Below are 15,971 nucleotides of genomic sequence, written 5' to 3'. Positions count from 1 at the left end.
TCAGATGTGAAAGTGCAGGCTGACACAGGCACTGGTCTCAATTAAAAGTGACCAATGTATATTCACTATAAACTGATACACACACATACACCTTCTCTCTATATATATAATTTTGTACACATATGTATAGGATTTCTCTGTGGATATACAAGTATAAATAGTTATGAACACACCCTACATATAAACACACATGCCCTATAGATTTATACACACCCAGGTATTAGTTGGCCAACATGTGAGTTCAGGTTTCGTTTTTACAGAAAGCTTGGAGACAAGAAATTCCTTACTTCAGTCAGAGATTGAACGGGTGAGAAGGAAAAAGACCTGGAGGTATCCATTCCCTTTATCCAAAGTTCAAGTGCCCCAGCTTGCCTAATATTTTCTGCAGCTAACAGGTTTCTGGCTCTAGCTCAAGATCCCCAGCCTCAGATCTCATTTGTCTCTAAGGACTGGCCAGTTGGCCTCAACAAGCCCGGCTATGGCACACGCTTTGCCAACCTGATGCCCAGCTGGCATGCTGCCGAGTTCAATTTTATTTTTCCCCTAGAATGGTACAAGTGTGATCCGCAATTGTGCAAGAGGATAGCTATAAGGCTGGATTCAAAAAGGTGTAAAATTATATACTTATCCTACACTTACAGAGCAACTTCATGTAAATCAAAAAGTCTGTTCTGCATTTCTTTACTCTAATGACAGAGGTTTTTGTCACTGTCTTTGAGTGTGTGTAGGTTCTGTTTTCTATTAAAACTACTTCTACAAGTAGATCAGTGCTACAGGAGAACTAGGCTTAAAGAAACAGGTTCTCCAATGTCAAGAATTGCTCATTGGACCAATTCATTTTGAGCACCTAGGAGCTTCATGACGGTTTTCACATAGAGAAATCATTCAAGAAACTACTGTAATGGTGCCATCAAGTAATGAGAACTGGGTCTGGTTGCAAGCTGGCACAGTCCAAGGCACTAAGATGTAAAATATCAGCTATTTACAAATAACTGAACACACCTGTGTCTCTTTCACTGCCCTCTACTAGAATGACACCCAGGAATGACAGCCTGCTACAGCTGCTACTGGTTGTCCCTTTAGCTTGCACAGAGGAGGTCTGTGTTATCACTGTGGAGTTCTAGGTCCTGCTGATTTCTCTGTCTCTAAGGAAATACACCATTTTCTTTATATAACTAGAAGAACATACAATGCAATGAAAAATTAGCATTCAAATTCAGGAGGGTGGATTAAGCCTGCCCTTTCTTATATGTAGATATTACGATTTGAGCTATTCAGATAATGTATTTTTCAGCCTAGCCACCAAACTGAAAGCTATTTTGATTCATATCAAACTGAATAGGAAACAGAAACAAAAGAAAGAGGCAAAGGATTTCTGTAGTGGCATTTCAAAGGCAGTGTAAATCAAGGGACATATTCAGTGTTCATTGCACCAAGGTGCACCAGAGCTTTGGGGAGCAGCTATAGCAGCTTAGCTGGAAAAGCACAGATCATAATTATGAATCAGGGGGGTTTGGTCTTGCCTTTGCTGTAGGAAACAAATGCCCAAATAACCAGGAAATTAGTTTCCTTCTGGGAGCTGGATACCCTCACCTCCCCTGCCCCTACTGCAGTGATTTGTGGCAGGATGTTTTTCATTGAAAGCTGCTTCAGTCTCTGGAAAAAAATATACACATTTTTGGAGCATGAAGTGGAATCAAGACTTTTCATTTCCCAACTGTCTGCCCTGACTAGGATGTTATAAAAATCCTTCTTAGACTCTCCTTGTGGTTCAATGAAAAAAATTTACTTATTTATGTCAAGTGAAATAGCATCGAATTGGCCAGAATGTCATATACCTTGTGGTTAGAACAGCCTCCTCCAAGCAGTCTTGGTAGAATTTATTTTTATTTCTACTGAAAATCAACTGTCAAAATCAATTTTTATTTTTGGTTACTCATGTTTACCAGCAGTTTTAATTTATGCTCAGTTTTAGCATATCTTTTTATCTTTTCTGCTCTGCTCCTTCCATGTCAGATCTTTTTCGTCAGTCACTGGGCAGTTTCAGTGAGATGGAGGGGTGAAAGATTAAATTGCGATCTGCGGAGCCTATCCATGAAGTGGATGGTTGCTAATAGTAGCTAGAAATTAAAACTGAATAGGAAGCCTAACTTAAATGATTGAATAGAAGGGAGGTACTGTGCCTGTTGTCTAAATTTTGCAGCTGGAAGTATTCGGGAAATTTTGTTTGATTTTGCAAGTCACTCTGGAGTAGCCAAAACTGAGTTAGTTATTGGCTAATAGAAATGGTCTTGTTCTTCTTCTGGTGCTGTTTCTAATTATGGGATCACATGCTAAGCTGGCCACAAGAGCCTTGTCTCATTCGGCACATGAGTAGGACAATAATCTCCAAGAAGACCAAACTTTGTGAGGATGTTGTTTGCATTATTTCAGCAATGTATAAATGTGGCAGGAAATGCAGGGAAAAAAACTAAAGATTCTGACTAAAGAAACTGAGTGTAGTCCTAGATAATTGGATTTTATCCCTGCTTCTGCTATAGGGTTTCTGTGCAAGACTCGAAAAGTCACATCCAGGTTTTGTTTATTTCCTGAGTGTCAAAGGGAAACATCTGTGATCTCGTTTGCATTAGTTTGAAGTAGTCACATACAGACCTGAGAGTGAGCGCATTGCTCTTTGAAGAGAGAGAATTGCTGAGCTCTCTGGAAAGAGGTCACCACCTTGATGTCTCAAGCTAGAAGTCCAAATTTAGGAGAAGTCAACAGGTTGTGACATGCCTTATCTGATCACCATTAAAATGAGGGTTATATTGTTACTTTCACTCCTGATCACCAGTAAATGAGAGTTATATTTTATTTTCACTTCTGGGGGATCTTGTAAAATTTCATTTTTCAACATTGTAAAACACTAAGATTCTATGAGGAGAGTACCACAAGAATAGTCAGAAGGAATTCCCAATTCAAATGTTTGGGCTATTTAGATGAGATGTAACAAAAAAGGCATTGAATATGAAGATAATAAGGAGTATTCCATAACTGCTACAAGGAGCATAGAAATGCAATGTGGTTGCACAATTAAGTTGTGTATCATAAACACCATGTACAAGGAAGACAAGAATACATAGACAGCTTTAATTCAAGACTTTCCCAGCTCTCAGATGTTTCATTTTGCAGTCTTCTCTGCTCTATAGGTAGATAGTTTGAGTTTGGATATAACAGTAGGATTTTTTTTAAAGTCAAAATCTGTAGGAGGGGAGGATAACTTCTTTGAATTCTCTATTACTGGTGCCCCACAAATACAATTTCTGCAGTGAAAAGGCTTCAGGGAAGTCAGAAAGAGTGAATTTTCCCAGCTCCTGCATCCCAAGAAAGAAGTGAAGTGCTGAAAAGCAGGTTTTAAGTGGAGTGCTATATTCACCTTTCTTTAAAAGTAAGACTGTTTGGTTTCTCTCTAATCAGAAGTGACTGGAACTTCTGCAGGCAGCAGCAACGTGAGTCTCAGACAGGAAATCAAGTGGGTGTCTGGTCCAAACTTAGCTCAGGGGACAAGGCATCCCAATGCCTGGCCAGTTACCAACCACTTTCTACTGACAGAAATGAATGACTGTAATGACTCCCCGTATTTTTCTACTGTGTCTCAGTTTATTTCAGTTTGTTACATATAAAAAGTTTCTCTGCATTTTGAGGAAAAGAATAAACAATCTTCTGATTAAGTGCTTGCTAATAATCTCGTTGCTAAAAGCAGAACTAAAGCAGTCCTCTGTTGTTATTAGCAAATATGAGTCACAAGGAGAAATGTTAAAGGCACAACCGGTTTATGGCCCAACCGAGACAGATCAACAATAGTTTGTGGTGTGCACATAAACTTATGTCTTACTGAAGTATCTTATGTATGATATGTATCTTATTCCTTCCAGAAGTAAATGCTTGTGTTGGTCTTAACGTCAGGAAGTTGTCTCTGTTGGTCACTTAGAACATAAAGTAATAAAAGATCTTGTTACAATAGCTGTGCTAGTAATAAGAATGTTATTAATATATTTCTGTAACATTTTCTCCAGACGATCTCAAAGAACTTTACAATTATGTTTCATGATATTCTGGTAATATAATGTTTCCTTTTTATTTACATGATTTGAAGTTTCCAGAGGTCTGTAGAGAGAAATAACTGTGCTCCTAAACAGGCACTCTGCAATTTTCACCTACGTAAAGCCCACATCTGAAGTGTAACCTGTGGGTCCCCCGCAAGGCTGTCACTGTGCTCTGACGGGAGGGTTTTGCAGGTGCCTGTCAGCAGAGGCGATGTTACCCAGGCTCTGCTCTGCCCTCTCATTTCCCAGTGCTGATTTATTCCCTGGCATGCTGCAGGAAGATGTTTGAAGCATATCTGAAAATTATGAGAGGTCACAGACAAGTAGTTTATCCCTCCAGTAATGATTACATTTGGTTCTATTGACAATCACACCAAAGGCTCATGCGGACACAATAAAGCATTTATTTTATCCTTCCAGTTAGATAACTAATTCATGCAGAATCTCTTATTATTTAAAAAAAAAAAAAATCAGCTTACAATACTGTGCTCATTCAGGGTGTAGTAAACAATAAATAACTGCAATTCCTGTACACATATTTTCCTTCATGCTTGTCTCCATGCTGCTCTTCCCACTATTATTCCCACTGAATGTTTAACAAATAACACCCAGAGAAGCCTGGGAAAGTGAAGACAGGTTCCTTTGTGATGCCACCATTTTTCCTCCCCTGGCAGAGCATCGCTGTTGCTGTAGGGAGGTTTCCACTAGTGTGGTCTCCTTTCATCTCCTGCGCTGCAGGCACCACATGTAGCCATGACCACAGGCACAGGTCTCAGGAGCAACACACGGCAACTCCCCTTAGATACCAGCAGGCCTGGTTGTACCTGTGAAGGAGCACAATGTAGACTCCCTCCTGAGGAGCTCTGAGTCTGTTGGACAGTTCTATGAAACCAAACCAGTTACCTCAGCCCTTGAAGCCCTGTGTGGAGGGGCAAACTTGTTTTCATGTCCCACTCATCCCTTCTCCAAGTGCTGCTCTGTCCTGGGGGCTGGGATAGCAGATGTTGTTTACTGATGACTGCTTGTGCTGGATTAGCAAAGAGTGCAGGAAGCTCTTTATTCTTTTGCTGAGGTGGCTATGAGGGACCGGAGTTGGGGAGGATGAAGAGGAGGTGTGTAAGACGGGGGGTTACATGGCAGAGAGTTGCTTAGGGCTGGCCAGGGACATTCAGTGTGCATTCGTGCAGCACTTCCCAGCTCTGGCGGGATCCTGCCACCTGTATGTATATCCACTGGCAGTGAGGACCCAAGCAGTGGGTCTGTAGAACAAGGCATTTGATGCTGAGGAGGTGGTGTCTGCATCACACACATTTTTGGGCTTTTTGTTACTGCAGGCCACCTCCAGTCTCGTTCCATGGAGTGAAGGGCCACTGTTGCTCACCTGATCTGCCCCTGCTCTGGACTGAAACACAGAGATACACCCACATGAATGTGGCTGTGCTGCCTCTAGGCTAGTCCATGTAGGTGTAACCTCAGTATTCTAAAAAGCTTTATCCATGGCCAGGCCCTCCCCTCCTTCAGATTCCTCCTGTTAATAAAGCATCTAATATTTATCCATCTCTCTGTTGATTGTACAGCACTTGGAGGGTTCAGAAGTGCTGTGGAGTATGTGCTAAATATAATTAGTATTTTACAGCTAAATGTATTATATTTTTTTGTTTATTAATGGTGTTAATCAATATTAACCTGCTGTCCACTAGGGTATTATTATAGCATTACAGTGCACAACCGATTGCCTCCATCAGCGCTTAAAATGTGATTATGCTGAGGCTAAGAAAATTAGATAGTGCAGTAAATAGACCCCGTGTTTGTTTCTTCCAGAACAAAGAGGTATCAATGGGCCTGTTCATTATTTTGGGTTATAATTTGCTACTGAGACTTAAAAAAAATTATATATTGGAATTTAAGCCCCATTAACTTCTGTGTCTATGCACACAAACTTGTGTGCTTTTGTATGATAATAACATTTGTGATACTGTCAAATAATATTACATATTTTTTAAAAAAATTGTCTCAAAGGAATTATTAAGTTCAGAGTACAGCACATCTTTTCGGTTTCCAGCCCTGTTTTTCCCCTGGTAATTATGTTGAATAATATATGATTTTTCATTACAAACTATCCAGTAGGGATTACAAGACATAACAAACATCCAAGTTAATATGGCTATTGGAACCTTTACTGTACATTCCCTTTTGTATTTTACTTCTTACTTTTAATTGAGCAATATTTAATGTTACATTGCAATTGATTTGTGTAGGTCTTGATCTCTTAAGTATTCAGGTTTAATGAGTGAATTCTTTATTATTTTATCGATATATGAAGTGTCTATGGATAGGTCAATTGAACAATGCCCTTGTGATTAAAAGCAATAGAAATTACATTTAAGAAGTTGGCTTCGTAAGTGTGAACTTCTGTGTACCTGGATTCATGCAGTCCAATACTGATTAATCTTTCAGCTATATTCCATTATATATATGCATAGTTTGATATACATGTAGACATATATAGAAAGGTGTACGTATATGGTAACACATATATGCTTGTGAATAAAATTACATATATATAAGTAAATTGATGAGTCAGAACACTGATTAACAGGCAATCTTTGCATCTGGTAATTGACAACTGAGTTAAGACAGTTATTGCTGTTACATACTGGCTTCATAAGCTTAAAGGAGACTACATTTAATGTAAAATTATTTAGACACTGTTATGCAGTCTCAAATTATGAGCAAAACTTGTTAGGTCAAAACTTAATCTGATGTTTGCTGTCTGCTGTTTCTTTCTTTTCTATCCCATGGACAGATCATACAGCAAAAAGAGTTAAAAGCTGTAGTGAAAAAAACCCTCAAAGCTATTTCTGCTTTCGTGCTTTCAGGTGCTTGAATTTCACAACTGAACTCTGTCTCTTTAAGCAGAAGTTATTATAATGCTGTCTCTAAGATTCAGAAGGTGAAGAAGCCCAATCTTAAAACCTTCTGCTTTATACAGTAGCAACACTTCCCCTCCTTATTCATTATCATAAGGTTTGGGCTCTGTATTTCCAGCATTGCAACATGGAGCAATTTTAGTGAGGGCCAGATCCTGCCGGGGTCCTGGGGGACAGCCAAGGCTGTGGGGCTGGGCTCTGTCCTGGGCCAACCTTGCCTCCCCGCAGCCCTTCTGTCTCCTAATAGGGACTGCTGTTGTTGATGCTTTCCTCCCAAGGGGAATCTAGTCAACATGAAATCATCATGATTATGTTTTAAATGAGACTGGAAATGGTCACAGCAGGGCTGCATTTTACACCCATGGCCAGTCCTCAGCAGGAGGAAAACTTGCCAGGGTCAAGCCTGATTGCTTGACAGGTCAATGTCATCTCCAGCTCTCAAGAACGTAGAAATTCACATCCATGACTTCTTTTGGGTAATGGAGACACACAGTGTTATTGTCATCTAGTGGCGCCACCTGAAAGTTTAAAGCATTTTTTTTCCCTAAAACAGTATTCACAGCATGCAGTTGGATGTTGATTGGATGACTGCCTAGGTAGTTTCTTAATATCCTAGGTCAGATTGTGAAAGTAGCCTACAATGTTTGTTTATATTGGCTGTATGTCAGCATATGTGTGTATATATATGTGTCTATATACATATATATATGTATATATACACATGTTTGTCAGCAGCTGCTTGCTGTCAGGTTTGTCACAAAACTAGGCATAGGTGGGATTCAAAGAAAACTGTTCTAACCAAGAGTTTACTCAGACTGTTTGAAGCAACTAAGTTAACAGGACCTTTTTGCAACAGGTCCTAGCCTTTGCACATACAATGTAAAAAAATAGTGAGTTTAAACTTCAGTGAGTTTATTTAAAATATGGAAATTTTGTTGTAATTACGGGGAGACACATCTTGGTTGACTGTTTTGACTCAACCAATAAATAGGAATAAAATAGTCTACAGGGAGAGGTTTAGAATAAAACTCCTGGTCAATTTTATTTTGGAAACACTGACACATGTGGTTCCTAAAACACTGTATACTCTCTGGAACTGGGGTACTCCTGACTGAAGACTAGCATTCTTCTCAGTTTTACTGGAGTTGAGGAACAGACATTTCAGTCTGCATGTAAGGGGTTTCTGACACCATAACCACATTTCCATGTGCCTTTCTGTGGACCAGACATGCAGGAGGTTCCAAAACTGAACCTGACATCCCTCATGAAGTTTGGTCTGCACTGACAGGGAAATTTCACAGATAAGACATCTGGGAATCTTTTTTGTGTCCTCAAAGGCAGAGCGTGTCTCAGAATAACAGAATAGTTGGGGTTGGAAGGGACCTCTGGAGATCATCTAGTCCAACCCACCTGCTAAAGCAGGTTCACCAGAGCAGATCACACAAGAATGTGTCCAGATGGGTTTTAGATGTATCCAGAGAAGGAGACTCCACAACCTCTCTGGGCAGCCTGTTCCAGTGCTCTGGCACCCTCAAAGTAAAAAAGTTTCTCCTCATCTGAATAAGATGGAACCTCCTGTGCTTCAGTCTGTGCCCATTGCCCCTCATCCTACCATCGGGCACCACTGTCTGGTCCCGTCCTCTTGACATGCACCCTTATAGATATTTATAAGCATTGATGGGATCCCCTCTCAGCCTTCTCTTCTCTAGGCTGAACAGACCCAGCTCTCTCAGTCTCTCCTCATAAGGAAGATGCTCCAGACCCCTAATCATCTTTGTAGTCCTCCACTGGATTCTCTCCAGTAATTCCATGTCCTTCTTAAACCAGGGAGCCCAGAATTGGATGCAGTACTCCAGATGTGGCCTCACCAGGGCAGAGTAGAGGGGGAGGGGAACCTCCCTGAACCTGCTGGTCACACTCTTAATGCACTCCAGGATACCATTGGCCTTCTTGGATACAAGTGCACATTGCTGACTCATGGCCAACCTGTTGTTGACCAGAATTTCCAGATCCTTCTCTGCAGTGCTGCTTTCCAGCAGGTCAGCCCCCAACCTGTACCGGTGCCTGGGGTTATTCCTCCCCAGTGCAGGACCCTACACTTGCTCCTGTTGAATTTCATTATGTTCTTCTCTGCCCAGTCATCCAGACTGTCCAGGTCTCACTGAATGGCAGCACAGCCTTCTGGCGTGTCCCTTCCTCCCAGTTTGGTATTGTCAAAAAACTTGCTGAGGATACACTCAGTCTCTTCATTCAGGTCACTGATGAACAGTTTGAACAAGACTGGACCCAGAACTGACCCCTGGGGAACACCACTGACTACTGGCCTTCAACTAGACTCTGCACCATTGATCACAATCCTCTGAGCTCTGCTATCCAGTCAGTTCTCAATCCATCTCACTGAGCATGTTCAAGAGATTATTCTGGGTCATTTTGCCCGGCCTGATCCTTGGTCCGCCCTGCTTGCGCAGCCATCTGAAAGCCAAGGCTCCTCTGCAGTTCTGTATGGGAATCTTGCCAGTTTTGGAGATCTTACCATGTGTAATGCAATGCTGAGTCCCATTTCAGACATTTGATATGTATCAACTTCAGTGACACTGCCCTCATTAACACCATGGATAGACTTGACCAAGTACCTGAGAGTTTGCTGCTCATTACGTGATGATTCTGATAACATTGCACCTGTATATTACCTGAAAGGAGGGGTTGTTAGACGTGACAGTGCCCTCAGAGTACTCTAAGAAACTACAAAGTCATTACTCAAGAATTCAAGTTCCCTCATCATCAGTGCATCTGTATCATTACATACATGAAACAACACATTAAGATGTTATTAATGGATATGACAGTCTATCTTACTTCCCTCCAGGGACTAGGTAATGGCTTATGGATATACTAATCTTTTTAATTTTGGCATATATTATAACATGATGGATGTGGGATATACATCTATGTTTTTTTGCTATCTGAGATGTTGCAAATAAAATGAGAAATAAATCCTCATAGGATGCGTCCATTTTGTGAGTTCATCTGTAACCTGGTCATGTTCTTTGTTCCCTGGGCAATGGTGGGTTTGGATGCTGGCATGCATGAAACTACCGGGCTTTTTGATTTGGGTTTCTTCTAAATGCAGAGGCGCTTAAACTTCTGGCAGGTAAGGGGGGAGATAGGAACGCACTAATTCTGAGACTGCTATCAGACAACAACATATCTTGTAGACAGGTTATCTAACATTGTATCTATGACAGCATCCAAATTACTTGAGAGATGTGTTATTCAGGAATTGTGCTGCATCCCAGTGCTTCTCCCATTGCCAAAAGCTAATATGCTATTTCTAAAGAACAAAATTAGGTCAAAGTTCTGCTGTTCTTACATCACTCAGAGACCTCCCAAACTTTTTTCTCCGCTCTACTTTGTGCTACTTTTGTTGTCTCTTTGGTTGCATTTCTCTATTCACTGAATTACTGTGTAACAGGAAGCAAATAAGGAACCGACAACAAAAGTTCCTCATATTAACCGAACCTACCTGCCTTCCAGGCTGATTTTGATGATAAGCCTGACTCCCTGTTCTTCAGTGATGGGCAACGAAGAATTGACTTTGTGTTGGTGTATGAAGATGAAAACAAAAAAATGACTCATAAGAGGAGTGATCGTAAAAAGCAAAAGGTAAGTTATTTTCAGTATAAATCTAAATCGTTTTGGGGGTGTTAGTGCAGTGGGCAGAGAGGACAGTGCCCTCACCCAGAATGGCAATTGCATTGCCCTGTCCTAGGGCCCTCCCCAGCCCTTGGGAGCTGGGAGATTGAAGCCCATCAAACTGAGCAGGGAACAGGGGTGAGCTCAAGCCAGTAGGTTGCTGTGTAAATGGGCAGAGCACTGCTCATCATGTCTGCCAGTGTGTGCTAGGTGACCTCAGAGCATTCTCCTGGGAGGGAACCCTTCAGGAGATGTGAGCAGAAAAATGCTGGTATTATGTTCCTGGTCAAAATTAGACGCGAAGATCTTAAGACTAGGGCAATTTTCTGTACCTATGGCAGTTGAATTAGGCCTCTAGAGGACTTTGATATTAAAATCCAGGTATTCAGAGGAACTCATAGAAGGAGGCAGCTGACCAGGTCACAGTTCTGAACATAGTTGCTGACATTCTGTCCAATAAAGTACGTAAGTCATTTATGGGAAATAATTGTACATCACTTTGCCACCAGAATTTCTCCCTGTACCACTCCTTCCCTTGATGCTTCAACGGTTTGGCTCTCCCTAGGGACCTTGCAAAAAATTTCCGACTCAAGCCAGTGACTGCTTGACGCAGATTACTTGTAACTATTATTTTTAAATTATTTCAGTAGTTCTATTGGCAGGCCACACTCATTATGGCACCCAGGGCCACATAAACAAGCTCACCCATGCCACTGAGCTATTTTAATTGTGACTTGCCTGAAAAATATCCATCCACGGGACTGTAGCCCCCTTGGCATCTGCACACTCCCACCCACCTGCTTTCTTCTGTGATTTAGCTTTCTTCTGTGTTCCAGCAGCAGCCTCTGGTAGAGACAGGCAAGGACAAAGTTATCACCAAAAGCAGTTCATTTACAAACAATGATTTGCAGTTAGGGAAGAGAAGAGTAGGAGTAAAAGGGCCTGTAGCTAAGTTGGTTGATATTCATTACACAGTGTTGTTGTTGGCATTAACAGGGCAGCCATAAGGAATGTCATTAGGAGGGTTTGAGGGAGTCCTGTAGTGGGTGGATGTTGCATTACACGCGATCACAGGATCAGCAATAAAAATTAATTGAAAGAGGTAATTAGAAAGAAAAAGCTGCCCCTTTGGAAACAATTGTTTTTATCAATTAGTATTTCACATTTATGTTTGTAATACTTGGCCATTGCCCAAATGTACTTAAAAATATAACGAGTGTATTCCAAACAGTGATGGAAATTAAATGTGAGAAATTGAGTAGTATTTTTAGTGCAGCACTAATGCTAGGACATTAGCCGAAATGAAAAATTAGAGCAGGACATTGTGGATAATGCATTAGGTGCTTGTAAAAAAAAAAAATATAAATTCAAAGGTCTCAGTCCTACAAAGATCTGCAGCCACACTGAATCTGTGGTGTGCTGAGGAAGAGGAAGCAGTCTACCTACATGCGACAAATGTGAGAACAAGATTATATCAGACTGATGATCAGATTAGGTGAAGACTGAGTGGCTGGGGAGCAGCTTTGTAGAAGAGGCCCCCATGGTCTTGATGGACAGCAAGCTCAACAAGAGCCAGCTGTGTGGCCTGGCAGCAAGGTGGCCAACAATGGCTGCATGGAAAGAAATACGGACAGGAGATTGAGACATGTGATTGGGGTGACAGGGTTGTGTCAGAAGGAAGCTGGAAACAGGATCATAGCAGCTTTCAGGGCCAGGATTTCCAGGGATAGGGAGAATCTGAAGCCATAGGAGTACTGCAGAAGATGTGGGGGAAAATTTTGATACGGGGAACACATACAGTGTTGAAAGGGCAGTAGCAAGCAGAGAGAGACAAGGATTAATATCACAGTTATAGATGAATGTCAGAGTTACAGAGGACTTCCAAGGACAAGAACAAAGGTTACAAGTGTGACCTCGCTGAGCTGGAGAACTAATGAACTAGTGAAAAAAATCCAAAGCTGACCATGAAACAGACAAAATGTTACACATAAGATAGAGTACTGAAGGACACTGAAAGGTGGATGAAGAAGAGGGAGTGAAGAGTGGATTTTGCTCAATGAGTCTGTCACATGAACAGAAATGAGTCACCTGGTCATAAACAAATTCCTGTTATACTACTCAGAAGTGCTGACTCCCTCCCTCTGATGCCTCATACGCAGTTATCATCAGTTTAGAAACTAATTTCCTTTATCTATTGTTGGAGAAACAGTCTTTTAAAATGTGAATAGATGTAAGCTTTCTAACTTTTTAGCATGGGATAGGTGCAGGTCAGCTCCAAGCATATGAACACTTCCATCACCTCAAAGACAGAGAGGTCTTTCATCTCACTTGAGGTCGCTTGCCATGCAAGTGGAGGAAGCTGTGTGTGCTGCCCAGCTTTGTTCCCCAAGCAAATGCTGCACAGACATTGGCAGCACTGATAACATTTTTCTTCCTGTACGTCCTCTCAGTCAGGATGCAGGATGCTGCCTTGGGACCTACCACACACTTGTACCAGGAGTGAAAGAAACTGAAAAGTAAAAATAAATAAATGTGAATAGAATATTTGAAAAGAAGAAACAGAATACATCTATCTTCTGTCTGAGATGGAAAGGAAGATGACATTTGTGGTACAGTTTTGCATCCTTGGAACTCCAGGGAGAGAATTAACATTTTGGTCTACCACAGTTCCCAGAATGGTGTGGGGATGATGCTGTCCAAGATACATACAGGTTTCATCAGTGCTGGCATAAAACCTAGCTGATAGCTTGTCTTTACTGACACCATCTTTTATTTGGTTATAGTTTTTTCTGGGGCAAATGACTTCTACAGTTATGATGATATACAGGATACCAAAATGAGGAGTATTGCCATTTAAATACTGCATACATCACTGTCTGTCTCTGGTCAATGATGAACAGAGAATGCCAAAATTTATAAACCTGAACAGGTTCCTTGCTCATGTTACTTTTCCTTTGACTCTTCTGACAGTTTTATAGAGCTATTATACAGAAGTTTATTATTCACAGGATTTAGAAACTCCAACTTATTAACAATAGCAGATCCAGTGAAGTCTGCTCTCACAGGGTAAAATCCTCACCTCACTGAAGTCAGCAGCGGGGTTTCCACTGGCCATGAACAACATTACAGGTTGTGAAATGTAGGGACCAGGAGCGTAGTCACTGGACCAAATTCTGTCTGATGCTCTCTACACCCTACCTGACTGTGTGACATGGAAGTTGGGGCAGAATTTAACTTGTTAGCCTATAGATCTAAATTTCCGAAGTGAAAAGTTTTGGGTGCCGCACTGGGTGGTTTTGCCTGATACAGAGAGTGGAGGAGTCCTCAGATGCTTACTGAATTTAGTCAGAAGGATTTGAAAATGAGATCTAAGCCCAGAGTAACTGATTTACTGGATTTTGAGAAACAGGGCACAGATCCATCTGTTCTTTGTAGCAAGAGAAGAATTTGGTCCTGGGACCATCATTGTGTTTGATTTGAATGGCTTTCTGTCCTTTTTTATCATAATTGTGTGACTATAACTGAGAAAGTGGCTCAGCATTAATTTATATTAATTAGGAAAGCATCTCAGAGGAAAGAAGGAAATAACTAAAAATATGGGGGAGATTTGGGTAGAAGGAACAAAAATATGATATTCCAAAGCTCCTGGAGATGCACAATGGTGCTGTGCTTCCCTCACTTTCATGCATTTCTGAAGCCTGGTTTAAAGGAGATAAAATGAAACTAATGGAATTACATCCTCATGGAAGTTTCTAACTTAATTTACAGGTTCAAAATTTAGAAGGTAAGATTCATATGTGGAACTCAATTCAAACCTTTTTAAATTGGTACACAATTAATTTTGCAAGCCCTAGCAAAAGTCAAACTGTCAGGAGGAGACTCTAGAAACTGTACCTTGCAAACAATCAGAATTCCTGCCCAAAGCATCTTTTTAAAACCTACAATTTATGTACTGTATTTGTCAGGATAGGTTACCATCAGAATAGAAATTAAATATCACTAGTCTTTCCTGGAATGCTCAAAAATGCCCTGTATCATCTGTTGGGGTCTTCAGGGAGCTCCTTGAAAGTTAGAGGGTCAGGGCCAGGAAGGTAAATTCAAAACAAATTGATGCAGAATGTCATTCTAGTCCATCTGCTTCCTTCCAACAGAAATAAACAGAAACACTGTCAGTAATTTAAGTAGGAATGTGTGCAAAACTTCCATTTCCAGCCATGAAGTAATCTGTGCTTCACAGAAATAGATAACTTTTTTTCAAATTAAATGAAAACTATAGTGCACAGAGAATATTGCACACATCTTTTTTTAAGTACAGTCTTACAGAGAACTTCAGAAGGGCTAGAGATGTTTGCCTTCATAAGCAAACAATGAACAGTTCCTGCCTCTAGACATGTTTAGTTTACACAACCAGCAAAAAAAAAGCTTGGATAACTTTTCAAAAGCTATTTGTACTTCTCCCACTCTTTAGCATGTTATACCTGAGGTTAGAGAACAATACTTGGGTTTACAGAAAGAAGGGCACCTCAGTGCCATTTTATGCAGTGATTTGAGGCAATAGAGGATGGCAAGTTCTATATGCCCACAGTGTGCCAAGTCAACTTACCCAGCAAGTCTGATTACAAGGATGAAAGTGACCTTTGAAACTGGGAGGAGGGCAACTACACCTGCCCTGGTCTCTGCTGGATCGATTGGATTTGAAGCAGGAACTCAATGACATAAAATCTCTGTTCCTGAGGCAACCCCAAACCCAAATTTTACTTCTTCACCTAGTGGGTGAAAGGAAGGATGATAGAAGGATGGGAGGATGAATGCAAGGAGGGATTTACTCCGAAGTTACTCCATATCTTAATGGGACCTGAAATGGGTCTTTCTAAACGGTGACTAGATGCCACTATTGAGAGCAGGGCTAGACTGTAGTATTGCCAGTTCTGTGTGGTCATGAATCAAGTTTCTGAAAATCATGAGGCTGGCTTAAAATCAGAGGGTATCTCAGAAAATGTGTATTTGGAGCTCTTTGGGTTTACTTTTTTTGAGTCAGCCTGTATAGCATAGTCTGCTTCACATTTTTATGGTTATCTTCAAACATAAGGGAAAGAAGCTTACAAAAGCAGAGCTTCTCAATCAATTAATTTTGTCATGCTGACAGCTGAGACTTTCAGAAAAGCTTCCAACACCATCAAAGGAATTGTGAGAGTTGGCAGCTAATATCAATATCATGATCCTTTCCACTGTCTTTAGCTGATTTCCATGGGGAAGGCTTTGG

The 15,971-nt window shown here is 41.0% G+C and overlaps 1 protein-coding gene across 1 annotated transcript in view; it reads left to right on the top strand.

Moving 5' to 3' along the window:
- ANO6 (anoctamin 6) overlaps positions 1–15,971 on the top strand; it is a 75,879-nt gene that overhangs the window by 25,617 nt on the left and 34,291 nt on the right. Inside the window, exon 3 of the mRNA XM_065836936.2 lies at positions 10,550–10,678. Within this exon, the coding sequence (XP_065693008.2) occupies positions 10,550–10,678 (129 nt within the window). The remainder of the gene's footprint in view (positions 1–10,549; positions 10,679–15,971) is intronic.

The sequence above is a fragment of the Patagioenas fasciata genome, chromosome 1 (assembly GCF_037038585.1).
Source record: "Patagioenas fasciata isolate bPatFas1 chromosome 1, bPatFas1.hap1, whole genome shotgun sequence".
NCBI classification, from domain to species: Eukaryota; Metazoa; Chordata; class Aves; order Columbiformes; family Columbidae; genus Patagioenas; species Patagioenas fasciata.
The sequence above is the reverse complement of the archived record's forward strand: the minus strand, read 5'-3'. Positions and strand labels throughout refer to the sequence as shown.